The 26555-nt window shown below is 37.5% G+C and overlaps 1 protein-coding gene across 1 annotated transcript in view; it reads right to left on the bottom strand.

Annotated features, from left to right (window-relative positions):
• Positions 1 to 26555, bottom strand: part of TTN (titin) — a 246515-nt gene that overhangs the window by 74775 nt on the left and 145185 nt on the right. The window contains 49 exon segments of the mRNA XM_064515504.1: positions 27 to 401; positions 493 to 795; positions 895 to 1194; positions 1646 to 1924; positions 2025 to 2330; positions 2438 to 2634; positions 3752 to 3857; positions 3943 to 4242; positions 4495 to 4794; positions 4890 to 5005; positions 5608 to 5794; positions 5892 to 6188; positions 6283 to 6570; positions 6669 to 6790; positions 6880 to 7057; positions 7171 to 7318; positions 7459 to 7610; positions 7913 to 8197; positions 8751 to 8865; positions 8953 to 9140; positions 9491 to 9793; positions 9917 to 10219; positions 10321 to 10590; positions 11211 to 11477; positions 11595 to 11719; positions 11824 to 12232; positions 12339 to 12617; positions 12709 to 12975; positions 13103 to 13369; positions 13470 to 13638; positions 13795 to 13892; positions 14054 to 14320; positions 15186 to 15309; positions 17721 to 17863; positions 18656 to 18782; positions 19733 to 19872; positions 19966 to 20232; positions 20709 to 20975; positions 21078 to 21344; positions 21465 to 21591; positions 21715 to 21854; positions 22383 to 22646; positions 22786 to 23052; positions 23154 to 23417; positions 23509 to 23635; positions 24145 to 24284; positions 24438 to 24713; positions 24916 to 25191; positions 25401 to 25796. Coding sequence (XP_064371574.1) covers positions 27 to 401; positions 493 to 795; positions 895 to 1194; positions 1646 to 1924; positions 2025 to 2330; positions 2438 to 2634; positions 3752 to 3857; positions 3943 to 4242; positions 4495 to 4794; positions 4890 to 5005; positions 5608 to 5794; positions 5892 to 6188; positions 6283 to 6570; positions 6669 to 6790; positions 6880 to 7057; positions 7171 to 7318; positions 7459 to 7610; positions 7913 to 8197; positions 8751 to 8865; positions 8953 to 9140; positions 9491 to 9793; positions 9917 to 10219; positions 10321 to 10590; positions 11211 to 11477; positions 11595 to 11719; positions 11824 to 12232; positions 12339 to 12617; positions 12709 to 12975; positions 13103 to 13369; positions 13470 to 13638; positions 13795 to 13892; positions 14054 to 14320; positions 15186 to 15309; positions 17721 to 17863; positions 18656 to 18782; positions 19733 to 19872; positions 19966 to 20232; positions 20709 to 20975; positions 21078 to 21344; positions 21465 to 21591; positions 21715 to 21854; positions 22383 to 22646; positions 22786 to 23052; positions 23154 to 23417; positions 23509 to 23635; positions 24145 to 24284; positions 24438 to 24713; positions 24916 to 25191; positions 25401 to 25796 — 11178 coding nt within the window.

The raw sequence follows: 26555 nt of genomic DNA on the forward strand, positions 1-26555 counted from the left end.
TGTTTATGAGGACATTCACTACATACCTAACACATTGACTTCACAGGAGGCCTTTGCAACACCATGATCATTTTCCACTTTAATTGTAAATGTGCCATGGTCAGCTCTGATGGAGTCACGAATTGATAATACAGACTCTCCTTCTTTGTGATTGTCAATACTCATACGTTCTTGCAGTGAAAGCTGAAAAGGTTCCTCTTCTTCAGCTTCACCCTTCTTCCTCCTAGTATACTTTGTTACTCTCTTTCTGATTTCTTCCGGTCTGATAATTTCATCATTCCTCAGCCACGTGATAGATGGATAAGGTGACCCTGAAATATGCGCCTCAAGTATGATCTCATCACCTCGCTTCACCTCAAGGCCAGACTGTAGGTTTGCAGCAAGGAAGACTTTTGGAGCATCTATAAATACAGAATGAAAATGGAGAGTAGAATCTTCCCATATATTTGAGGCTGTATGGCAATCACAAGCAAACAAGTAAGCAAATCATACCAATAGGATCCACAGCTTTCACAAAAGGAGTAATACGAGAAGGCTCACTGATGCCAGCAGCATTCTCAGCACGAACACGGAACTGGTATTCCTTTCCTTCCTCAAGACCTTTCACTGGATATGTTAATAGAGGTACCAGATAGTCATTGCATCTCTCCCACCTCTCCTTGCCCTTAGCAAGCTTTTCTATTATATAGCCCATAATCTTGCTTCCACCATCAAACAGGGGTGGTTTCCATGTAAGTGTTACTGATTTTGATGTTGGATTATGGACCTCAAGGTCAACAGGAGGATCTGGAGGCTCTGTGGAATAGTAGCAAACAAGAGATCATATAAGAAAAGAAACTATGAAGCATTTAGTTAAAAATCAGCCTGCTAGATTGTTTACTAGTAAAAACGTACGTTTTGGATCTTCTGCAATGATTGGGTTTCTTAGTTCAAGATATTCACCTCCTCCAATCTTATTGACAGCTTTAACACGGAAGTAATATTCACAGTTTGGGATAAGGTCTTTGACTTGCCAAGAAAGCTTGTTTTCACCAGACATGACTGGGATATATGTTCTACGACCAGCTTCTCTGCGTTCCAGAACATAATGCAGAATAGGAGTACCGCCATCAAAGTCTGGAGGTTCCCAGGTTACCTTGCATGAATTCTTAGTTACATCACTTGCCTTAATGTCTTTACACTGTCCAGGTGGACCTGTTTTAAATAATGATAAGTAAATTTATTAATGCAATAAGAATCAAAATAGATGGGAAACGCATACAAATATGATGTTATATTGCATTTTTTTGCTTTGCAGAAAGCAGACCAAAATCATAAATGTTGGCTACACAGTATATATATGAATGTGTGCTCATAAAGGTGAAAAATATTAAGAATTCTTACAGGATTGTTTATATTTATATGCTTTACTATCCATAATAGTTGGGCTTTGAGCAGCCACAGGCCATTCAGGCCTATTTGGAGCAAAGTGGTTATTGCTTTGGATTTTATAATATTAAATGCATTTATGTCAATCTACGTGGTATCTGAGTTGAAGTGATTCCTCCACATTGCAGAAAAGGAATGTCTCTAGTCCTTTTTTCTGTCAACTGAGGGGCTCAAATGGAGATACGTATCTCTTCCAAAATGGAAGAAGTCTAGTTACCTATGACTTTGACATTGATTGAGCCAGTTGTCGATGCCAGCTTGTTCTCCAATGTTATAGTGTAAACACCAGCATCAGCATGGACACTGTCTATGACTTCAAGCAATGCAGAGGTGTAGTCACTCTTCATTGTTGTTCTGTCACCAGCTTTCAGCTCTTTGCCATCTTTGTGCCATGTTATCGATGGGGATGGAACAGCTCTGAAGGGTACAGGGATACTTAATTTTTGCCCTTTAACAACAACAATGTCACGAGTCTTGAGATCAATGGTTGGATTACCTACGAAAGTTAGTATAATATTATTAGAAAGTTGCCAAACACCCAAAGTCTTTCTTCAGTCATCAGTTATGCATATTTAAAAAGGTAAGCCTATACTTACAGTCTGGGTCTTTGGCAACAACTTTTTCTGAGATATCTGATGGCTCACTAGCTCCAACAGCATTGACAGCTCTGACTCTCAGCACATACTCCTTGTCTGGAATAACACCTTCTTCCACTTTGCATTTTAGATCTTTTATTGGACGAGAATTGACACGCATCCATTTTTCTGTTCCTGCTTCACACATCTCAACATTGTACCCAATAATAGGGCTTCCGCCATTCTTTTCTGGTGGTTTCCATGCAATGCAAATGTGCTTTCGACCTGCATCTGTGACATGTAAATCCTGAGGAGGTGAAGGAGGGCCTGCAGAAATGGAATAGGATTGTGTCATTTTTTTTTCCCCAGAGTATCTGTGCTACACAGTACACTGCTTCCATAATTAACGTACTGCATATTACACTGCTACTTACTTGTTGGATCTTCAATATGAATGAGGTCAGTTGGTTCACTTGGATGACCGCAGCCAGCTTCATTTTCTGCACGAACCTGGAACTGCACATCTGTACCTTCAATGACATCCGTCACTCTGAAATTACAGTCTGGACCAGCTGTCTTGCCAGCTTTTACCCAGCGGGTGGCTAGTTTTTCTTTCTTTTCAATAACATATCTGATAAATAGGGGAAAATACAATCAGGCACTTGAAATATGAGCACTTCAGATTTCATGCTCAATAAAATAGGTTGAGAGAGATTGGAATAATGTAGCGAATGAAAAAATAAAGAGAGAGATGGATGACAAACTCAGTGACCTTACCCTCACATATCAGCCACAGTTCTGGTAATTCTTGGATATAACAGGGCTGATATTACTGACAGACCCAATTTTGATAGCCCATTCCTGAACTTCTGCCTTGTTCTCAAGCTTTGGAGAGCTGCAGAGGTGAGGGAAAGGGCATCTAAGCTATATCTTTATCTTTGCTCGTTTGGATCTCAGTAGTAAAGTCTACCAAGCATGTTTGCAGATATCATCTGTGAGGTCTTTAGCCATCAAAATTCCATCTGTAATAGACTATGGGAAAGTGATGCAAATTAACTGGTTTAGGGTGTTGCTTTAGGCAGATCTCTGTAGTTATCAGTTTGTTTAGGACAAGCTTACTGTGTTGGGGAAGGAGAGGAAGACAGAAATTATGAAGAGGAAAAATCTAGCTTGGATTCAAGGAGACAGAGGGGATTTAGGGTAAATTTTGGAGGAGAGATACTTGAAAAATCACAGAAAAGGAGAAGTATAAAGAAACCCAAGGGAAGAAAATAGTCTGTTTGACAAGCATAATGAAGAACAGAGTCACAGAAAAGAAATGAAGCTCTGTTGTAGCTGACTGGATGTAGTTTGAATGAGAAACGGAGGCAGAAGGAAAATGTACAATATTATTTGGTAAATAGGGCCAAGTGGCTGCAGCTCTGAAGGAGCCAGAGACCATGTCTGCATTAAAGCCAGCTGGGTTTTGTGTACAATGTAATTTTATCTCATCCCTTTAGATGACATTTAGAGGATGGTTACACACATCCATTGTTTATGCAGATTAGAATTTATATTAACATAATTTACATTTTTTTGAAATAAAAACCTTAATAATGTGACCGTATGGTTTCTGTTTTACAATCCATTCACCTCTTTTTCACTTAAAACATGTTCACTTAAATTCTAAACATTTTGAGAGAAATGTCTTCATTTATGAAAATCTTTTCATGTACAGGAAACATTACACAAACCTCTAATGATCTTACCTCTGAATTGGTCTGCCACCATCATTCTTAGGGGGTTCCCATTTCAAATCAACATGACCTTTTGTCACTTCAACTATTGTAAGAGCATATGGAGGGCCAGGGGTTGCTAAAGAAAAAAAATTCAAATTAGAAGAAAAGGAACTCACTGAGTAGTTTCTACTGATCGCTCAGCAAGCAAATCTGGAACTTACTGAAAGTATCTTTAGCAAGCACTGAATCTTCAATTTCACAGTAGTCACTCTGTCCAATAGCATTTTCAGCAGCCACGCGGAACACATACAAAGAGCCTTCAGTCAGTGGGCTCACTGTGTACTTGGTATCTTTCACTGTTGTATCAACTGTCTGCCAGCCTTTTCGCCTTACGTCTCTCTTTTCAACAATGTAGTTGGTAATTGGAGAACCCCCATCTTTTTCCGGTACTGTCCATTTAAGATCTGCTGTGTTTTTTGTAATATTGATAACCTCAAGCCATCGAGGTGGTGAAGGAGGATCTGTAAAATAGTGAAAGAAGGAAAAACAGTTCAGTCTATTCTTCCTCACAGATGCTTAGAAGACAGGGAATTATACAACACAGAAACTATTAAAACTTTCTGTTTTCATAGCTAACATAGTACACTTTAATATTTCATAAGCCTACAAGAGTTTACCTGGTAAATACAGAGGTAGGTAGATATAGAGCTTTTTATTTCTAAAGATAGAGATAGCGAATTTGCAGTAGAAGCACATTATGAAACACTACTCACAGAGCCTCTCCTTGCACAGCACAGGGTCACTGGGTTCACTGGGCTCACTCTCCCCAGCCTTGTTCACAGCTCTTACACGGAACGAATATTCTTGTTTCTCCATAAGCCCTTTGAGAAAATGTTCAGTTGTGGGAACTCCTTCAGCCACTCTCACCCACTCATCTGTTCCGGTCTTTAATAATTCAATGACATAAGATTCGATCTTTGCCCCTCCATCATGTTCTGGCTTTGTCCAGTTCAGGAATAATGATGTCTTGCCAACATCTTTTACAGTTGGCTTTCCAGGGGGCCATGGTGGATCTAGAGAGAAGTCAGATAATAATTAATCTCTGAAAAAAACCAAATAATTTGATTTTTTGTTAAATTAATCCATGAAAAAAAAGTGTTTATTATACCAATTGGGTCTTTCACTAAGATTGGCTCTGTTTCCTTGCTTGGCTTTCCAGGTCCTGCTAGATTCTCTGCCAAGACACGGAACTTGTATTTCTTCTTGTTTGTAAGACCTTTAACTCTGAAATCAAAAGTAAATTTGATTAAAGAAGATCTACTTATTTACTCATGCTTAAAACATTATCCCCACTACTCTTTGTACTATAATTTACTTCAAAAGCCTGAAAATACCTAAGGTAGTGCTAATGATGTTATATGAAAATGCGATCATTCAAAATAGGCATATATTTTCAACAGTAAAATGGTATGCTGTCACACGAAAATCAACATTTTCAAAGCCATCATACCTTTTTGCATGTCCCATGATTGTTAGTCAATACAAGCATCAGGAGTAAAAAAAGGAAGGTTTTTGGTAAATAGATGCATGAGATGGTTATATCTACACTTTTAGAATGTCTTATGAATAATCACAGGGAGCAACTGAATACAAAGTATAGAAATTGTTAAGTATAATGATTTAAAGAAAAGAAGACATGATTCAGTATTCTATAAAGACATTCTTATTGAAAACTAATTATCAGAGAAAGAGTATGTCACCAGATACTAGTTGAATATGGAAGCAAGCAAAAAAAGAATATGAAAATGTAGTACTTGTTTAAAAGGTTATTATTACATTTTTACTTCTCCGTTACCTATTTCAGACTAAACCAACTATAGTCTTACTTGAATGTTGTATCTTTCACGGGCATTTTATTGCATTTTATCCATTTATCCTGCTCAGGATCATATCTTTCAACCCAGTAGCCAGTGATGGGGCTGCCACCATCTTCATCTGGTTCATTCCATGTTAGGGTCACTGAATCTTTAGTGACCTCTATAGGCTTGAGACCTGTTGGAGGGCCTGGTGGATCTGTGTAAATTAATAAATTAAAAGAAAAAATCATCACACATATGTATTTTTTCTGTTAATATATTGACATAATTTAACATTAGTTTAATGCACTAACCAAATGAATATTTAGCAATGATGGGGTGACACTGTGCTGGCTCCCCAATACCATACATGTTCTCAGCGCTGACTCGGAACACATATTCTTTATGAGGAATTAAATTGGTAGCTTTGAATTTTGTATCCTTAATAGTTGATGACAGCTTGTGCCATATTTCACTGTCTGTAGCTCTTTTCTCAAGGACATAGTTGGTAATTTTAGAACCCCCATCATCTCGGGGAGGATTCCATGTCAGAAGGCAGGATTCGTTTGTAATTTCTGATACATCAAATGCAGCTGGTGGACCAGGTTTATCTGCAGAGGACAAGATATAAATGTTAATCTTTTCTGCTTCCATACCTCAGTACTTACTGATGATTTTTTTAAACAAAGTAAAATACATGCATACCGAGAACATTAACTTCAACAACAGCAGTAGCACGTCCGCTGGAATTAACAGCTTCTATAATATAGGTTCCACTGTCGCTTCTCTTGCTGTCTGTAATAGTGACTGTAGAATGATTAGGTTTGGTTTCAATGCTGATTCTATTGTCAGGCCTCAGAATTTTATCGGCCTTGGTCCAAGTAATCTGGGGTTCAGGCCTTCCGGTTACTTTAGCTGGCAGCTCAATTTTTGTTCCAGCTTTCACAGTGAGTCCAGCAAGCAGTTTCACATCCAAGAAAATTTCTGGGGCCTCTGATTTAAGAAAAAATTTAATTATTGTTATAGAAACAGTATTTCAAAGAATGGTAAAAAGAAAGCAGCTATTGTAATTCGGTGATTAACGTAATTACCTTTTGTATCTATGGCCTGAATATCATCTGTTGGCTTGCTTGGCTTACTAGCTCCTATTCTGTTCAAAGCCTTAACCCGATATGCATACCACTCTCCTTCCTTGAGTTTTGTTACTTCCATTCTGTTAGTTAAAAAAAATCCAAATATTTAAAGTGGTAAGAATGGTATATTTAGTTAAAATGATATATCTTCTGATTTTAGTTTACTTACTTTGTTTCAGTAACAGGCTCCCCACATGCCTCCCACTTGTCTGTGCCACGCTGGGATTTTTCTACCAAATAGCCCTTGATGCGGGCACCACCATCATATTTGGGAGGCTCCCATGTTAAGAAGATTCCTTTTGATGTTGGATTTCTCCATTTAACGTTCTCTGGTGGATCAGGCACCGCTATTAAAAATTAAATACATAGGAGACCTCAGAAACCAGTCTAAGAAAGATATTTTGTCCATGTTATCTTAAAGAAAATCAGCAAGATAAGACAATGTGAAAAGATGACTCACTTGCTGGTGCTGACATATTTACAGGTTCATCAATATATGCGGGTTCTCCTGGGCCACTTTTGTTGCATGCAGAGACTCTAAATAAATATTCTTTGCCTTGTATGAGGTCAGGTACAGTGAACTCTTGATCAACAACATGATCGATAACCTAAGGAGAAGGAAGACTCCAATGTGTTTATTTAAAGTTTGCTCCCAAAGAGCAATTGACCGAAACACTACACAAAATTCAATAGCATGTGTAGAAACAATATAGGAAATAGGAACTGAAATGAGAAAGAATGAACTTACTTTGGTCCATGTTTTCCGGCTTACTTCACGTTTTTCAATTACATAGCCAGTCACTGGACTTCCACCATCATCTTCTGGAGGTTCCCATGACAGCTGTACTGTATTCTTGATTATGTCTAAAACTTTAAGTTCTCTTGGTGCACTTGGGCGAGCTAAAAATCACACAAATTGTACTAATTATTTTATAATCAGAGTTTGTCAGATTATCTCTATTTCATTGGTCTGCTGAAAGACTTATTCTACTTAGACACTCTTCCTTAAATGGCAAACAGTTGGATATTGAAAATTAAAAAAAAAAAAAAACTTTTAAAAGATGTATTTCTATTTTTTAAATTATTGTTTAATATACCTGGTTTACTGAAAGTTGTGTCATTTGAAATTATTAATTTGCCAATTAGATTTTAGCAAGTCAAATATGGAATAGTAGTGGTAGAATACAAACATGTCCACTTACCAATGACATTAACACTAATTTCTCCTGAAACAGATGACACAGGATTTTCTAATGTTAAGGTATAAATCCCCTTGTCTGGACGTTCACTTGGACTAATTACAAGCTCTGCAAAGGCTGCAGTGGTCTTCACTGTTACACGATCACCCTTTTCTAAGACTTGGTCACCAAAAGACCATGTGGCGGTTGGCACAGGGTAGCCAGTGATAGGAACACGGATCTTGATTGGTTCTGGGACAAAAACTTCCAGCTCATCTTTAAACGCACTTAAGTCCATTGTAGGTCCAACTAGAAAAAGAGGAAAATGGATTCCGTGAAATATTTTCAGATGTTCTGCTCAAGATAGCTGTGCTGAGAGGCTGATCCTGACTGCATCTCAGCCATCAGGCTGGAGCGGTCTTGGCCCAGCTGTCGCTTCTCACTCCTTACCTCTTCCAGCTAGATGTTTTTTAAAAATACTTGAGATCATAAGGCAGCTTAGCATTATCAGGTGGGAGATCTAATTTACCCTTTTATATTAAAACTTCATAAAATTTGAATTTTTCTGTCCTACCTCTCTCTTATTCAGTCCCCTTCCACCTCCCACACAGCTAGGTCAGGACACAAAAGGCCATGTCTTGCTCTTCAGTCAACCTAATAAGTCTCTACCTAATAGTGCAGCTAATTATCTACAGAATTGGTTATAGAGGAGAAATAGCCCAGACTCTCAAAGGCTCTAAGGCTCTTTCTACTAGCTGGCATCACAGTCATCTGGTGAAAGATAAGCATATTGGCCACATGATGCACTTTAGCTGTGTGTCTTATCTGATTAATTATCTTTAATAAATAAAATACAGCTTACCAAAAGTATCATCTGCAGTTAATGGCCCAATAGCCTCAGCTGGGTCAGACACACCAGCTGCATTTTCTGCTGAGACTCTGTAGTAATAACTGGATCCTGGTTTCAATCCAGTTACCTAAAAAGCACAAATACTGATTTAGTAACTAATGTTAAGGATGATCTGCACATTCTCAGTACTTTGTTGACAAACGAAGTATTCTACCTTAAAAGTAAGAGCAGGTACTAGTTTTGGGTTACAGCGGATCCATTTGTCTGTTCCTTCTTCCTGCCTTTCAACAATGTAGCCCAAGATTGGACTTCCTCCATCTTTTAGAGGTGGTTCCCATGTGAGCTCCACGGATGACTTAGTTTGACCTGAATGATCAAGGTTAATGGGAGGACTTGGTCTTGCTGAAAATAATTTGAGAGAAATAAATGTTAGCAACTGAAAAAGGATCTGCACATAATATGTCTGAACCTTAAAGCATTATTTTTAAAGCCTTTGCATTGTCTTTTCTAAACCATTTTTTTAGATTGAGATTGTCTTCTAATTTCAGAGCAGAAACATTTGGAGTTCCTACTGGACCAAGTGATAGCAAGGTACTTTTGACATGTTTAAAGTACAAAAGTAGGAGAAATCTAACTCTGTACACAAAACTTTCAGCTCACACATTTCTTCATTGAATTTAGCACACATACTATATAAATTGTCAAAATGTCCATTTCTCATAGGCAATCACAATCAATGCTTGCAAACTTACCAACTGGGTCCATAATTTTTACTGCACGTGTAGCAGGACTTGGTTTGCCAACTCCAACTATGTTTTGAGCTCTTACTCTGAAGAAATATTCTTCATTTTCCACAACATCAGTCAAGATAGCTGACAACTCATCAGCTCCAGTGGTCATAGTTGGCTCCCACTTGATGGAAGCTCTGTTACGCAGTTCAATAATGTAGCCAGTAATTGGAGATCCTCCATCATACTCAGGTGGTTCCCAGGTAAGTGTAGCTCCAAACCTGTTTACATCGGTAACTTGTACATTTTGAGGGGGACCAGGAACTTCTGCATTTTATTTTAGGGAGAAAAAAGAAAAACAAGGTATGTGTTCTTTTATCTATTAATAGAGTTTGCATTGCTTTTCTCACACTGTCACTAACCAGTGAGTTATTCATAACTTCTGCTTACCAAACTTGCTCTTAGCTTCCACAGGTCTGTCTGTTTCCACTGGCTCACCAGTACCCACTCTGTTCCGTGCACTAACACGGAAGAGGTACTCAACTCCTCCTTTTTGAAGTCCAGTAACAGTGTATTCACAATTTTCAGCATGATCAGTGACCATAATCCAGGTCTTACGCTTGATATCACGTCTTTCAACAACATAGCCAATGATTTTACTTCCACCATCACTTTCTGGTTCCTGCCAGGCAAGGCTAACTTCACCATCATAAGTTTCGGTGACTTCCAAGTTTCTAACTGGACCCGGAACATCTAAAAACCATATGAACAATGTTTTAGGGCATTTCATCTTTTTTTTTTTTTACTTTGGCTTAAAGAAACAAAAACAAAGTCTTAATAATGGGATCACTTACCAATGACCTCTACATTGATGAATGCTTCGGCTTGGCCATGTTTGTTTCGAAGTATAACCTTATACCTTCCTTTATCTGATTTCTTTGCTTCATAAATTTTGAAGGTAGTGCAGTCAGTTGTTGTATTGACAGTTGTTGTGGGCAGGCTCTCCTCCCCTTTCAACCACTCTGCTTCTGCTCTTGGGTAGGCATCATATGGAACAGTCATGGTTAAAGGCTTCCCAACATCAACCACAAGATTTTGATCACCAGTCTTGATTCTAGGTGCAGCTAAAGAAGATCAACGTGACAAGTGAGTACTTACATATCGAAAATAACTTGATACATCTGTGTCATCAGCAAAGAAGCTAACATGAAAAAGTAAACAGATCTGTGTGTGAGTTCTAAGCCAATCATTCATATACTTGTGGGACTGCTCCAGAGAAAGCAGCTCAGGCTGGTTAGTATCTACCGTGTGCTCCTATAAAATCTAGAAAAAGGGAACTGCTTTTTGAGCATTAATTCAATGTATTTTATTGGTCTGATCCTGTAAAACAGGCAAATGAACTAAATGTTTTGTATGACTGAAATGAGTATTTGCATGTTTTAGATCTGCAGTGACTTAATGAACAGATTCTGTGGTCTCCTTTAAGCTCAATTTGTGCTCTCTAGTATAGCTATTGAAAAGTAGCCTGTATTTTCCTCAACAGGTGGATCTGTGTGGTATACTAAAAAATCTTTGCTGTCTGAATTATAATTCATACATTTTCACAGATTCTAAATTGTCTCAGCCTGATTACATATTAATTTTAATTCAACTCTTTGAAAGCATCAAAATGAATTTAATTAGAAATAAAAATTAATTCACTACTCTCAAATTTTCTAAAAGAAATACAAGGCAGACAACTCACCAGCTAATTCAAGTTTAGCTCTAGCTTCTTTATCTTTGGCAATAAATCTGTATTCTCCTTGGTCACGGGGTTTTATCTCACACACTTGCAGCCTGTGGACCTTTCCTTCACTCATCATCTGATGTTTGTCACCTTGGACAATAATCATGTTGTTTCTCAACCATTTGACTTCCACACCATCTTTGTTCAACTCAGCCGTGAAGATGACATCTGCACCAGGAGCTTCATAAACATCTTGTGGTGGCCGGATAATCTCCACAGGGATTTCTGAAATAAAGTCAATTCATTTGTTCTTATGTGACTATCATTTCTAGTACTAAATATTCTATTCTATTTCATATTACTAAAATGGATAAAATAAATCCTATTTAATTTTACACATACCTTCAACAAAAAGTCTTGCTCTAGATTTCCTGTCATCCACTCCACAGGAGTATTCACACTCATCATCTAGTCTGCAGTCTTTGATGATTAATCTGTGCAGATTTCCATCCTTTTCAAACTGATACCTTTATGGGGAGAAAATGATTAAGCAATATATTAATTTCCAGACAAACATCAAAATAAAGCAAGCATGTTTAGCGTGTTAACAACCATAATAAAATGTGCATACTTTTTGCCTTCTTTGATTTCTCTTCCATTTCTGTACCATCTTACACTGGCTTTCTCTTTGGAAAGCTGGCAAGTAAAGACAGCATCATCAAATTCAGTGACAGTCTGGTCCCGGAGATGTTCAATGAAATCTGCTGGTGCTTCTGTGATGAGGAGTTCTGCAACAGATTTGTCTTGTCCAGCAGTAACAGTGTATTCACCTTCATCAATAAAGCTACAGTCTTTAATGATGAGTGAGTGTTTGTACTTATCAATTTTATACAAAATGCGCTTGTTGAATGTGATCTCTTCACCATTCTTTGTCCATTTGAGGGTTGCATTGAGGCGATTGACTTTGCACCAGAATGTGACAGTTTTCTTTTCCATGGTCTCAATGTCTTCAAGAGGCTCAACAATTCTGAGATCCTCCTCTGTTAAGAGAAAAATTAAAATGTGATTAATTTACATCCTCATAATTCTTATGAGGAATTGAATGCAATATGATTAAATAATTTCAACACAATGCAGGTTATTTACCTAATACTGTTAAAGCAGCAGAGCTCTTGACATGCTCCCCTCTCTGATTTGACAGTGAGATAGTATAGGTAGCTTGATCTTTCAACTGTGCATCCCTGATCCTGAGAGTGTAAACTAAATCCTTCTGGACAATAATGTATTTTGCACTGTCAAATATTGCCTCATCATTTTTGTACCACTTCTCTTTGGCACCTTCTTTATTGACTTCACAGTTGAAGATAATTTCTTGTCCCTCATTAACTTCTTGGTCCTTAAGGGGAGTTATAATTCTGAGTTTTTCTGAAATTGAGAACACAGAAGAAATGTGACATCATCTACTATAAGGAATACAATAAAATATGCACCTGCACATTGATAAAATAAAGCTTACCAATCACAGTTAAGCGTGCTGTAGCTTTAGCTTCACCAACCATGGCGGTGTACTTTCCTGCATCTCCCAAAATAGAGTCTTTAACCACAAGTGTCCTCTTTTTGCCATCTGAAATTATGTCATACTTATCTCCAGGCTCCAGGACTGTGTCAGCTCTCAGCCACTGTACTGTAATTGACTCTTTGGATACTGAACAGACAAATTCAGCTTTATCTCCTTCAAGCACCTCAAGATTTTGTGGTTTGGTAATAAACTCCGCTGCAAGTTCTGAAAGACAACATTTTTGTAGATATACCATTTTATTTTATCTTTTACTTATGAATAAAATAAACCAAACTGTGCACTCTTAATGATCTTTTTTGAGAAAACTAGCACACCAAAGTAATTCTCTTACCATGTACAGTAAGTTTTCCTGTTGTAGAAGAGCTTGGGAGCTTGCAAGTATATTTGCCAGCATCCTCAGGATGGGCATTATGTATTACAAGAATTCTCTTTCGGCCATCAGAAACATGTTCAAATCTACCACCATCTGGCACCTCCTCATCTCCTTTAAACCAAGTAACTTCGGCATTAGGCTTGGAGACTTCGCAAATCAATTTTACAGTATCACTTTCGTTTACTTCAAGATTAGGAAGATTTTTTGTGAAAACAGCCTCTTCCTCTGCAATAGGAATTTAGAAATATGTGATTAAAGCCATTCATCAAAGTACCATTTTTCTTCTCCATTGAATAAATCCTAAGACCACTGTCTTAGAATTTACCTATGACTGTAAGTAATCCAGAAGTTCTAGCTGTTTTTGCTTCACAGGCATACTCGGCTTCATCATCAAAGACACATTTACTGATAACAAGAATGCGTTCAGCACCTTTGGAAATTATGTCATACTTTTTGCCTTTTCTAATTTCAATGCCATCCTTAAACCACTTGACCTGTATAAGGACAAATTGACATGGTTATTAATACTAACATACTCATCAGAGATTTTAGTTGTGTGTTCTTTTGCAATAACACAATAAAAATGGGAATTTAAAGAAAGCTCTAGTTGAAGGAATTACTCAGATAAAAAGACCGTTAATATTACTGACCTTGACACCTGGACGAGAAATTTCACACTCAAACCGAGCTGGTTCTTTTTCTTTAACTTCAAGGTCAGTTAGGGGTTTCAGGAACTCAACACGAAGAGCTATGAGGAAAAAAAGAGAAATTATGTATTAGAAGAAAGTTGCAGGTACAGAAAAATAAATTGCTCACATTGGTATTATTAATTATTCCTAGTCATAGACACCACAGTAACAGAGAGTTTAAACGCAAAATTAATTTTGGAGAAAATTACAAATGACTCACGTTCTACATTGAGGAAACATGATGTCTTGAAATCCTTAGCATCACAGGTATATGTTTTTGCATCTTCCAGTGTGCAGCCATGGATAATGAGTTTTCTGACCCTGCCATCGGAAATTATATCATACTTCTTTGTTTTGTGAATTTCTTCTCCATTCTTGAACCATTTCACTTTTGCATTTTCCCTGGAAACTTCACATTCCAGTACAGCAGTGGCCTCCTCTTCAACAGTCTGATCCTCAAGTGGTTTAGTAAATTCAACTGGGGGTTCTAAAAAAAGCAGACAGATTTTTGATAGAAAAGATCTAAAGTATAACCAGTCCTCTGCTAGTACAGAACTGTCCCAAACTGTTTACTAATTTTCTTTGAATTGATAAGGCTCTTGAACTTTTCTGTTGAACTTTTATATTTTTAATTACAAAACATGTTCAGTTAATTCAGCTAATTTCCCCATTTTCACCCTATTGTAAGGTCAGAGTAAGTGATGTCCTTGCCCATGGGGTTGTTTGTTACTCTCTAATGATCATTACCACAAAGCCCTGCAACTTCATTTCTTTAGCCAAACTATAGCCATGTGATATAGCTTTTAACTTCTGTCTCTGAAGTTATACCTTTAGGAATGATTTTGTGATTTTTCTTTGCATTACTGAAGTAGTGAGAAGCGTAAGCAGCGTGGACTTCTGATCTGCACACAGCTTGCAAGCAGTACCAATGGATATCCATGCCAGGGCTACATTGCCTCACTGATGGGCAGGCTCCAAAGACCAGAAACAAGCCATCGGGGGCCATAAAGGCCAGGACTGGCAGGTCACTTTGAGGCCAGTTGCATGCCCAAGCTTGCAATGAAGCATTGGGAACCCTAATGAACTAATTCATCTCCCACCTTGGAAACATTTCCAGAATTCCCTCTTTTCCTCAGCTCTCCTGTGAAGCATGAAGTGGCTTTCAATCCCTAAAAGATTTTAAGTTAGTAGCTTTTTTAATCAGGAAGATTGTCTACCAGTCCAGTCTTGTATGTATGATCCTATTAATTTGATATATAATCATATATATGTATAATTTGCATCCTATTCCATGATGAATCATGACTGAACCATTAATAACTTGTATGGTATAATTAAACTGTCTGGCTTACCTTTCACAAAAAGATTTGCTTGTGTTCTGAAATCTTTTGCAGTCAATGAGACCTCTCCTGCATCTGTTAGCTTGACATCTCTAAGAGTAAGTGTGTGAACTCTCCCTTCAGCACGTGTGACAACCTTATAAAGTATATAAGAAAATATCTCAGTATCTACAACAAATATTTAAGGAATATTTAATGAAATAGCATTTGTTATTTATTGTTATCTGTGGAGTTTTATTGTTTATTTTTGTATGAAACTGGGATAATTTGCTTTGTATATACCAGATATAGCTCAAGACACAAAGGTTTTGAAGATTTTGAGAATTGTTTCTGCTTTGCCCTTTCACTTACAAGGAACTGGAATTTTAAATATCCCACATGTTTTAATATATTTGTGTCCTTTATTAGAAAACCTGGATCTACTACAAGGCTCAAAATGAAGTTGAGTTGAGACTATGTTTATTTTTAACAGGCAGTAACAAACACCAAAATAAGTAAGTGTACAGCTTCATGGGAGAAGCTGGCATTTTTCCTGGCTGAATCTAAGGTAAAAACTTCTAGGGAAGGGATTTGGCACCCTTCTCATATACTTTTCTTCATATGCTATTTTGACTTTCTATCATTAAATTTTGGTAGAACATTCTGCCTGAAAAAAGATTTCTACGTTGATCTAAGGCTGAACCTACTTTGCAATCATGAGTTTTAATTGGGCTACCCTTACACAAATAGCCCTGTTCTCTGGAAGCAGGGGATTCAAGAACACACGCTGCCATGAAGAGGGCTGCCACTATTCATGCAGTAAAGTCCAAGATAACTCCTGAAGAAATATATATTTTTTTCAGAGAAGTGCATGATCAAGTAGTAGATGCTGGTTTAGAAAAATGAAGGAAAATAGCTTATGCTAAGGAGGAAATAGAAAAGATGGTTGCTTTTAAGAAGGCAGTCCCTCTAGCCTAAGAGTGAGGGTGGTAACTGAGTGGCTGTCCTTCCTCCCAAACGGTCATTGTGTCCCTGAAAACTAACTCTAGTGATTACTCAGCTGAAAGAAGTTGAGATGAAGCCAAATATATACTTGATTTAGATAAACAGTAAGGATACACAAAAGAGTCATTACAGGTTAAATGTATACAGCTGAATGCCAGCCACAGAGGTAAAATGATGGTTTAAATTAAAAATAGCTGAACTCAAATACTTGTACAATTAGATTGATTCTTGAAGGCAGTGGTAAAAGTGTTTGGAGAGGCTATTTGAAATGGAGAGAAAGTGATACATCAACTGAATATACAGTTTAATTTGCGTTTCTTTTTGACAAAATTCCAACTGAAGTCAAATGTTGGTTTTGAATATATAGGGAAAGCTAAATGAAAATCTAGAATTTCTTTAAGTAATTGAAATGACAGCTCAGACAGATAAGAATAATGTAATATTCCATCATAGAGAATATTGAACTTATAAAATCTGTCTGGCCAAGCAGTTAAAACTGTCAATCCACTCCACTGATTAATAGCTTTCTACAATTTATTCCTGGACTCAGAAGTGATTTTTGTTTTGATTTATTAAATGTCTCATCTGCTGAGTTTAATTCTGTCTGTCTGTCCTTAAATATAGCAATGGGGTTGCTACCTCTCTGATGATCATTTTTCCTCTTCTATTCCTATATTCCATTTTTTGTATGAAATTGTTTTAATTAAGGAAAATTCAGTAAAGCTTGGAAAGATCTACTGAAAACAGAAAATAATATCTTTAAAATGACATTTAAAAGTAAAAAGTTGGCACCAAAGCAGCAGTAATACAAGTTCTGAAACTTTGCTAGCTCATGTAATGCCTTCAAAGTGTACTTTGTCTGAGGTTTCTAATTTACATTTTAGCTTGCATTATTTTCCTTACGGCTAGTAACTAAAAAAGGAAATCTTAAACCAGTTACATCCACTTTTATTTCATGTTTCTTACAGTATTTCCCATACCATTAGCCTTAAATATTAAACTGACTGCATTCCAGGCTGCTCAGATCTCAGAACTAAGAGCCAGCACTTGATGAAGGGTTAAAAATAGCTAGTGAGAAGTGCTTGATGAGCAAATTTGCTCAGAAAGTTATCTGGAGAGCCAGAACAAATGCCTCAAATGGAATTTCAGTCCTCTTAATCCCCTTATATGCAGAACTGGACTGCAACTCAGCATTCAGGAGAAGAAAGCATTTCCTGATACCACCTATCAAAACCCTCTCACTATAACTTCAAATTAACCTGAGCAAGCATTATTCAGTATCCTTGTGGCTGATTTTTCCAGAGAATCAGGCACAAAAATACTGTTGTTATGATCAATATTTTGGGACCTTAATTTCTCTTTGTATGATAAGTATTTGTAGCATTCCAGATCTTCCCTCCTGTACAGAAAAAATGCCATATCTGATTTAGTGAGGATTTACAATTCAGTAAACCTGTGTCTTAATACTTCTGCTGGCAGAGAGTTAGAAATAAAGAAAGGGAAAAGTACTGAAAGAGACGAAGGAGGAGGAAGCATGAGGGAAAATAAAGGTAGTCTCTTTACCTTTTCACTGGGCTCCAGTTTCTTTCCTTGCAAGAACCACTCAACTGGGATTCCCTCGTAAGAGAGTTCACAGTCAAAGGTTGCTGATTCACCAGCTGTCACTGTTACATCCTTGAGGGGTCTCAGCAAGCCAATTACTCGAGCTTGGTAAGGAGAAGACATCATTTTCAGATTAGTTACTTCTAGCCAAGATAGAGCTGCTACCTTTATGCACTAATCTCCATGGTGGCTTCCCTGAAGAGAGACAGACATTGAATGCTGCTCTTCAAATTCCCTAAATAGAAGGGGCCACTCTGGGTTTTTAGGGGGAGGGCTGGTCACTGAAAACTCCCTACTTGCAGAGCATGTTTCTTTAAATTGAACAAGGTCAGCAGGAAAGTTGCTGTGCATCTGTTTCCCTGCCAAGCCCTGCATGCCTCTTGCTAGATAAGGCATGCGTTTTCCAAAATAGCGAGGGCTAGGATTGGAGAAGGAAACAAGTGGTTTCCAACCATGTGGTCTGTCCCTGTCCATCAAGCTCCTAACCCTATCCCCAAATATCACTGTGATCCCATCCTCTCAGGTTAACATGGTATTTTAATGCAGCAAAACCTTTGCTTTTAATACTTTGATTTCACAACAAAACAGGATGCCAGAGCATGAAGCAGCCTTGAAGGCCATTTCTTTATTTCTCTTTCTCCTATATCCTCTCTTTATCTATCTCCTATATATGCTAGGATAAACTGTATGCAAGGTTAAAAAATACAGCACATTCCCTAACTAAAAGAGATGAAGATGGTTTAAGTAATTAATCCTTGAGGTGCTGTTCCTGGAAAGAATTGCTTTGGGCTGCATACAGTATAGAGATTTGTCCACCCTGCCCAAAGAGGTGATATGTAGGTAGTGAGTACCTTAGTTTCATTTAATTAAGTAATTCTAGTTCCAAAGACACTTACGTTTCACTCGAAGGTGAGCACTGGATTTGGCATTGGCTGCTTGGAAATCTACTCCACCAGCTTGGTCTAAGCGTACATTATACAGTGTAAGGAAGTGTTTTTTGCCTTCTTCCTTGATTTCGCATTCCTGAAAAAGGAGAAGTGAAACAATTTTTTCAATGTACTCATTATGCTCCTCACCACAAGAGCCCCTACTTCTCCTCATACCATGCATCTTCTATCTCTTCCTTTTCCATTCCCAATACCCTCTACAATACACCCTACAAACTTTCTTTCATTGGCTGCCCCTTTTTCTTTCAATGTCCTCTCCTTTCTAATATGGTCTACTTCCTCTCACAAACATCACATCCATGTTGGTGGTATGCATGTACTGATTGACTAGCCAATATATCCTTTAGTAGAGCAGTCAGCAGGCCTAAGAGAACTGGAAATTACTGGCTTATGCTGAGTGCTTTCCCTGAAAAGGGTCCTTCTTTCCTATCCAGGCATTGATTTTCATGGAATTTGTTATCTTTGTTTATTATTCACATCTGTACTGTTACATCAAAGTATCACCAAATCGTTATGTTGTTTCTTAAATTTCCAGATCCTGGCAGCATGGAAGTATGAGAACTCAATTAAGCCTTACACCGTTTTAAACAAATTTTAGTTCTCATAGTAATGAAGGAGAGCTTGACAATGTGATCCACATCTATTTTAACCACACATTACTCAAAATACAAGGCAGGGAATCCAAACTCTGTATTTTTTAAATGTCATTATGTTTAAGAAGATTCCAAGAGGTCTTTGCACTGTGGATACATGATCTTTGGGGCTTGGCAATACAGAATATATTTATTTAAGCAAAACAATTTATTATTTGGCTATATGAAATGATATTTTATATTAAGCTTATATTACATTTTTACATTTGTTACTGAAAATAAAAATATTTTTATTATAGTGACTTTTATTGTAAACAGAAAGAGATTTCACTTAGCTTCTGCATGGGTTTATGTCTTCTCCTTCTCTCTTGCACCCCACCCCCCTGCAAATTGTTGAACCACATGTGAGACACATCCAGAAATACTTGCTTACAGGTGATTCATTCAGGGGTTCTCCTTTCAGCTTCCAATTGCCATGGACACCTTCTTCAGATATTTCGATATCAAAGTGGGCAGTCTCTGTCTCAATTACCTCCACACTGTACAGTGGACGTACAATCTCAATATCTCGGTCTGGGGAAAGCAAAAGAAAGTGATTGGTTTCCTCAATCTCTACAAGACCCCAGCAGATCTCTACAGAAGAACAACTCAGTAAAATAACTGTACCTTCAATATTGAGTTTACCAGAGGTTTGATCAGTACCACAATCGCAAGTGTATTGTCCAATGTCTTTCTTCGAAGCTTTCCTCAGGATAAGGATTCTCTTTTTGCCATCAGCCTTAATAACAACATTCTTTGACGGAGTAATTGGTTTGCCATCCTTCATCCACTTCACTGGGGCATCTGCTTTGCTGATTTCACATTGTAAAATCACCTCATCTTTCTCTACAGCAGTGTAATCCTGAAGCTTCCCAGTGAAGTAAGGGTCTCCCTCTGCAAGTACCAGTTAAGATAAACAGCTGAACTTTTAGTCTTTTGAAAAGTACAATTAGTTCTTACCATAAAATATATTTCTTGTTTATATCTTGCAAGAGGCACTAAGTGTAGTCTTTATAAATATTACACAGTTCTGTTGCAAAAAGGGAAAACAACAAATACCTGTAAGCATAGCTATAAAAACAGCAGCAGCAGAAGCACTTTAGTGTATTACTAATGGTACTGAGAACATTGGTCTGGTGATCTACAAGCTACAGAGCACTATATAAGCATCTATTAGTTAATTTTGCAACACTTCTGTGAAATTTTAAAATGATTTTTATTATCCTTGTAAACGATAAATAGAGGCCAACCCTTTCCCCTCCCCATTCTCTCCCCCTCACCCCCCCAAAAGACTTTCTGACCTGTTACTTTCTCATAAGTAAGACTCTTCTGATAATACACATCACATGAATTCATTTGGTTATACTTACCGAGAACAGTGAGTTTAGCTTCTGAGGATTTGCCCATAGCTTCCACTCTAATCTGAGAAGTATCATCAATAGTGAGATCTTTAATTGTGAGTGTATGGAATTTGCCATCATCTGTCATTGAAACCACCTTGCTTGTGTGTAATCGCTGGTCATTCTTGAACCAGATGACAGGGATATTTTCATGAGAGAGTTCCACAGTAAACACTGCAGTCTCACGTTCCTTTTTTGTTACATCCTTGAGAGGACTAATGAATTTCAGGCGAATACCTATATCAGGAAAATATTTCATTAATAATAATGTTGCTAATAAAAACTATTCAAAGACAACTATGGTGCAAATCTTCCATAGAAAGGCAAAGTCAGACAAACCTTCGATAATTAGCTTGGCACTTGTTCTCTTATCTTCAGCTTCAAACATATATTTAGCTTCATCCTCAAATGCAACAGATTTAATAATCAGTGCATGCTTTGTTCCATCTGAAATAATTTCAAATCTCTCATCAGGAGTGATCTCTTGTGATCCTTTCAACCAGCGGAAAGTCTTTGGTTCTCTGGACACCTCACATTCAAACTTGGCTTCATCTTTTTCAAAGACCTTCACATCACTTAGTGGAGTAATAAAGATGAGAGGCAATTCTGAAATCAAAGGAGAGCACTCTTGAGTTCAGTGATGGGTTTATGTAGGCCTTTTAGCTAATAGATTTATTCAAATGCTCTGTGATACACATGGAAATGTTGGCAAAGTGCAAATAGTACCTTTCACTTTCAGATTAGCTGCACTTTTAGCATTTGCAGCTTGGAAGGACACTTCTCCTGTCATATCCAGTTTGCAGTTATGAAGGACAAGAATATGTTTCTTCCCATCCTCAATGATTTCACACTCCTGGTGATAAAGAAAAAACCCACCCCAAAATATGACTATTATAAGAAACTATTCAGCAAACATTATTATCAAGTATGCTTTTCTAGTGCAAATTATGATTTAAAAATAATGAAGAAGCCTTACAGGCGAAGGTGTTAAGGTTTCTCCCTTTAGCTTCCATATGGGACGGACATCAGGCTCAGAAATTTCAATTTCAAAGTGTGCTGTTTCACCAACAAATACTTCCACTCCATACAATGGGCGCTCCACTTTAATTAAGCGAGCTAAAAGCAAAAAAAAGTTCACGTCAGCTTTACTGATTCATTCTATATCCTAGAAATGTAGCATTGGCAAGTATCAAAACTTTGTCTCCCCACCCTCTCTTTTGAGAATTCAAGTACTGTCCAGTACCTATCTAATCTCTTTTTAAAAAGCTCCAAGGTTGGACAGTCTACAACCTCCTTCTATAATATGCCTGAAAGTTTAGTTATTTTTAGTTAGAATAATTTTCCTCATAATTAACCTAGATACCTGCTACAGTGAATTAAACAGAACACTTTTTTTTCCTGACTGTAAATGGTCATAGAGAATAATTGATCATCACCATTTTTACAACAGCCATTTAAATATCTAAAGATATGTTGTCCCTCCTTGTAAATATCTGTAATAATTGTAAATCCAGGTATTTCAGCTCTTCATTATAATGACATGCTTTTTAAATGTACAGTTTTTGGTGCTGTCCTGTAGACTCTGCCTGACAATGTTTTACAAAGATTTCAGTTCTTTCCCTTAGCCAAGGCAGGACCACTTACGCTCAATGCTGACGTTAGCATTGGTCTTGTCGGTTCCACAGTCACATTGATAAACGCCCTTATCAGTATCTGCTGCCTTCTTGACCTTTAAGATACGGCGCAAGCCATCTGTTTTTATGGAAATTCTGTTGGAAGCGACTAGTTCTTCGCCATCTTTGTACCATTTTACTGGCACATCTTTGCTAAGTTCACACTCCAGAATAATATCATCTTTCTCCACAGCACTGTAGTCTTGTAATTTCACAGTGAAATATGGATCAGCTTCTACAAAAGGCATATTGGATTTGAAACAGTAAATTAGTAATATAAATTTACTAAAACATCAATATTTTGTCACTTTCTACTTTTAAAAATTGTTTATACAAATTATATAGCATATTTTATATTATATATACATAATTACCTAAGACTTTGAGGTTTGCTTGTGTGCTCAAGTCTTTGACTACAGCCTTTATCTCGGAGATATCATCAAGTGTCACCTCTCTCATTTCTAGTTTATGAACTTTGCCTTCTGAAGTAATAAAAACTGTTCTGCTTGTGTGGAGTCTCTTATCATTTTTGTACCATTTCACTAGCATATCTTCATGAGAAAGCTCAAACTGAAAGTGAGCTGTTTCCCCTTCTTTCACTGTTTGGTCCTGTAGTGGTGAGATGAATTTCAGCCTCACACCTACAGTGTAAAAAGAACTGATATGTAAGTACTGTCAGAAAGAGGCTAATTTGGTTCTAGAAGATGCATTCTTTATTCATTTTTATTTATAAGATACTTGCCTTCCACAAACAGTCTTGCTGTGCTCTTCTTGCCCTGAACTTCAGCAGTGTATTCTCCTTCATCATCAAACTGAGAATCATTGATTATAAGAATGTGTTTCTTTCCATCTGCAATGATGTCAAACTTTTCTCCGATCTTGAGTATATCAGTGCCCTTAGACCATATAACATTGGCTTCTCTGGTAAGGACACATTCAAACCTTGCCTGGCGCTTCTCAGGAACAGTGACATCTTTCAGAGGCACAGCAAAGTCAAGTTCAATTTCTAGAAGCAAACCAGAATACATCATTCGTAAAGTGTACAGTGTGAACTCTGGCTAACAGTGTACTATACTCCACTTGGTAGTGTATCGTACCTTTCACTGTCAGGATAGCTGCAGTAACTGCATTAAGTGCCTGGTAAAGGACTTCACCAGCTTGGTCTAACTTGACTTTATGTAAGGTTAGGAAGCGTTTTCCTCCTTCAGCTTTGATTTCACATGTCTGGGGAGACGGAAGACTTTGGTAAGTAGAATGCACATTCCCTACTACTAGACTTTTTTGATAAAGGAATTCTACAAACATTATTTTATACACAGTGGAGAGTCAGACAGAAAGACTAGAATTATATCTCAATAAAAATTAATATTTTTACTCAAAACCAAATCTGAATAATAAAAAATATGGCATATTTCTTCAGCCTTCCACACTTCTTTTTAATGTATAATTTCTAGCAATGTATATAGGATATTTTAATTGTTTTCTGAATAATAAGCTGTAAGTCTTTGAGATAATGAAGCCGTTCAAAAGTTAGCTTTTATGTCATATAACTCTTACTAAGAGAACCAAATTTCTTTAATCACCATAATGCTTAATCTTTCTAAGTTCTGGACTGAGTAACAACTACAGACCTGCAAACATCTTTCAGTGCAATTACCATAAAGACTCAAGGGAACCTGTTCACAATGTTCTAATTTTAAATAAACTGTGCTGTTAAATTCAAGGCTGCTTACAGGTGAGGGTCTCAGGATTTCTCCTTTTAGTTTCCATTCTCCAGGAATATCATCCTCAGATATTTCTGTATCAAAGTTTGCTGTTTCTTTCTCATAAACTGTAACATCTTCTAATGGTTTAAGCAATGCAACTTCACGTTCTAGAATGAACAAATTAACACACATAATGGAATAGGTCAAGTTTTTATATAGCTCTAATATCAATTCAAGTTACAGTTTGTTTTTTTGTTAAGAAGTTTTAGAACATTGGCATATGAGATGATTAAATGTAATACAAATAAAAGCTTCCTTACCACCAAGGGTCAGCTTAGCTTGGTATCGGCGACCTTCAACTTCCACAGCATATTCTCCAACATCTTCCGGGCCAGCATTTTTAATTTTCAGGAAAATTTTATTTCCTTCTTTAAAGATTTCTGTCTTGTCAGTTGGTTCAGCAGGAATTTCATCATATCCTTTAAACCATTTAATGTTTGGTGTATCCTTGACAACATCACAGGTAAAAACAGCTGTTCCCTTTGGTTTCACGTGCTGGTCTCTTATAGGTTTTACTAACCAGTCTCTTATCACTTCTGCATGACCAAAAGTTACACAAAAATAAAGAACAACAGACTTTTACTACAAATAGATGGTTTATAAATAGAAAAAATAGACAAAACCTATAAAAGTCTTATCTGTCAGTTTATATTGTAACACTACAGGAAAAAGCTTTCCTAATTTTAAAATAGCCCAAATACGCCACCGAGAAAGAAGAACATGATTTTGATTGCTTACCTACTACCTTAACAGAAGATGAACATGCCAGCTCAGAGTCTTCCACGGTCACAGTGTAGGTGCCAGCATCAGCATCATCTGAATCAGTGATGGTGAGGGAATGTGACAAACCAATAATGCCCAGAGCAAATTTCCCAGGCTTGTCTTTGATGATCTTCCCATCCTTCCTCCAGACCACACTTCTCTCTTTGTTAAGCTCACAGGTCAAGTACAGCGGCTGGCCTTTAACCACAGTAACTTCTTCTTCAAGTGTTTTCACAAAACGCACTGGGAGTTCTGTGGGGAACACACAATATTTTGATTGTCTCATTTATATACAGGAAGTGTGATGCAAAAATGCCTTACATATTAAAACAAAATGCCTAGTGATTGATGGAAACTAATGGATGCATCTATCAGCCACTGTAAATTCACAAAGTACCAGTACTGCTAGCTTTAGAAATAGCTAGCCTTTAAATTATTGATAAAGCTGAAACAGGGATTACCTTCAACAATGAGCTTGGCTGTAGAGGTCTTCTCTTTGTTCCCCAGTCGTAATACACATGTATATTCACCAGCATCTGACAACTGGACATCAATAATATGCAGCTTCCTGTCTTTGCCATCAGCGATAAACCTGTGCTTTGGGCTCTCTCGGATGTTACTTCCATCTTTCATCCAGCTGGTAATTGCAGTGGATGGTGAAATAAGGACTTCAAAGATTGCAGAAGACCCAACAGATTCTGCTTCTGTCAGCACTATGTCCTTCATCTCCTTGACAAACTTCAGCGGCACAGCCTTAAGTTGGTAAGTGAATGGAGGCTCTTCAGGAGGCTTTTCACCACCACTGCCTGGTCTGAGTTTCCTTCTTTCTGCATCTGCTGGTGAAGGTGTCTTCTTGGCTGTAATTCAGATTCAGAAATGAATATACAAATCCTGATATATTGCTTTTGCTTGTAGTTATTCTGCAGAGCTGAACTGGAAAGGCCACCTGCTTCACTGATGCGTTTCACAGTGTTGCCGAGGCCTATGCTTTTAATGGAACTTTAGTGGAGTTGGCTGAGATAGCAAGGTTAAATTTTTATGCTACAACTAATAACGCTAGCTCAACTGAAAAGACTGGCTCTGTACGACTTACTGTGTTCTTTTTCACAGATTTACTCTTGATTGCAAAATCAAAAATCTCTATGGGGACCAAAACATAGGAGAACAATCATTCATTCATGTCTTTAATTTGAAAAGACAGATGTTTTGAGCAAAATTGTGTTTAAACATAATATTAATCTGATCCATAGATCTCCCCGGGGGTAGGTTGGGGTAGCCCTCCCACTCTGCCCCTTCTTTGCCCTCACCGACAATTTGTATCCTAAAAGGGAATGTATGGCCCTGCTCACCTGACATAGCTGTGGGGGGAGGCTGCACAACCTCTAACTACATTTGTATCCCACCTGAGTTCAGCCCTATCTGATAGTCTCAGGACATCCAGCTACTGAGACAAGAATGCAAACGTAAGCAGGGTTAACTCTCATTTCCCATCAGTGGCTGAATCAGCTGAAATTTTGAAGATAGTCTCATTAAAAGTGTGCCCCTTAACAAACATTGCTTAAGTTCATCCAGAATGTTATAAAATTCTTTACTGGGTAGAGTCAAATTTAGAACAG

The sequence above is a fragment of the Dromaius novaehollandiae genome, chromosome 7, assembly GCF_036370855.1.
Source record: "Dromaius novaehollandiae isolate bDroNov1 chromosome 7, bDroNov1.hap1, whole genome shotgun sequence".
Classification (NCBI taxonomy): domain Eukaryota; kingdom Metazoa; phylum Chordata; class Aves; order Casuariiformes; family Dromaiidae; genus Dromaius; species Dromaius novaehollandiae.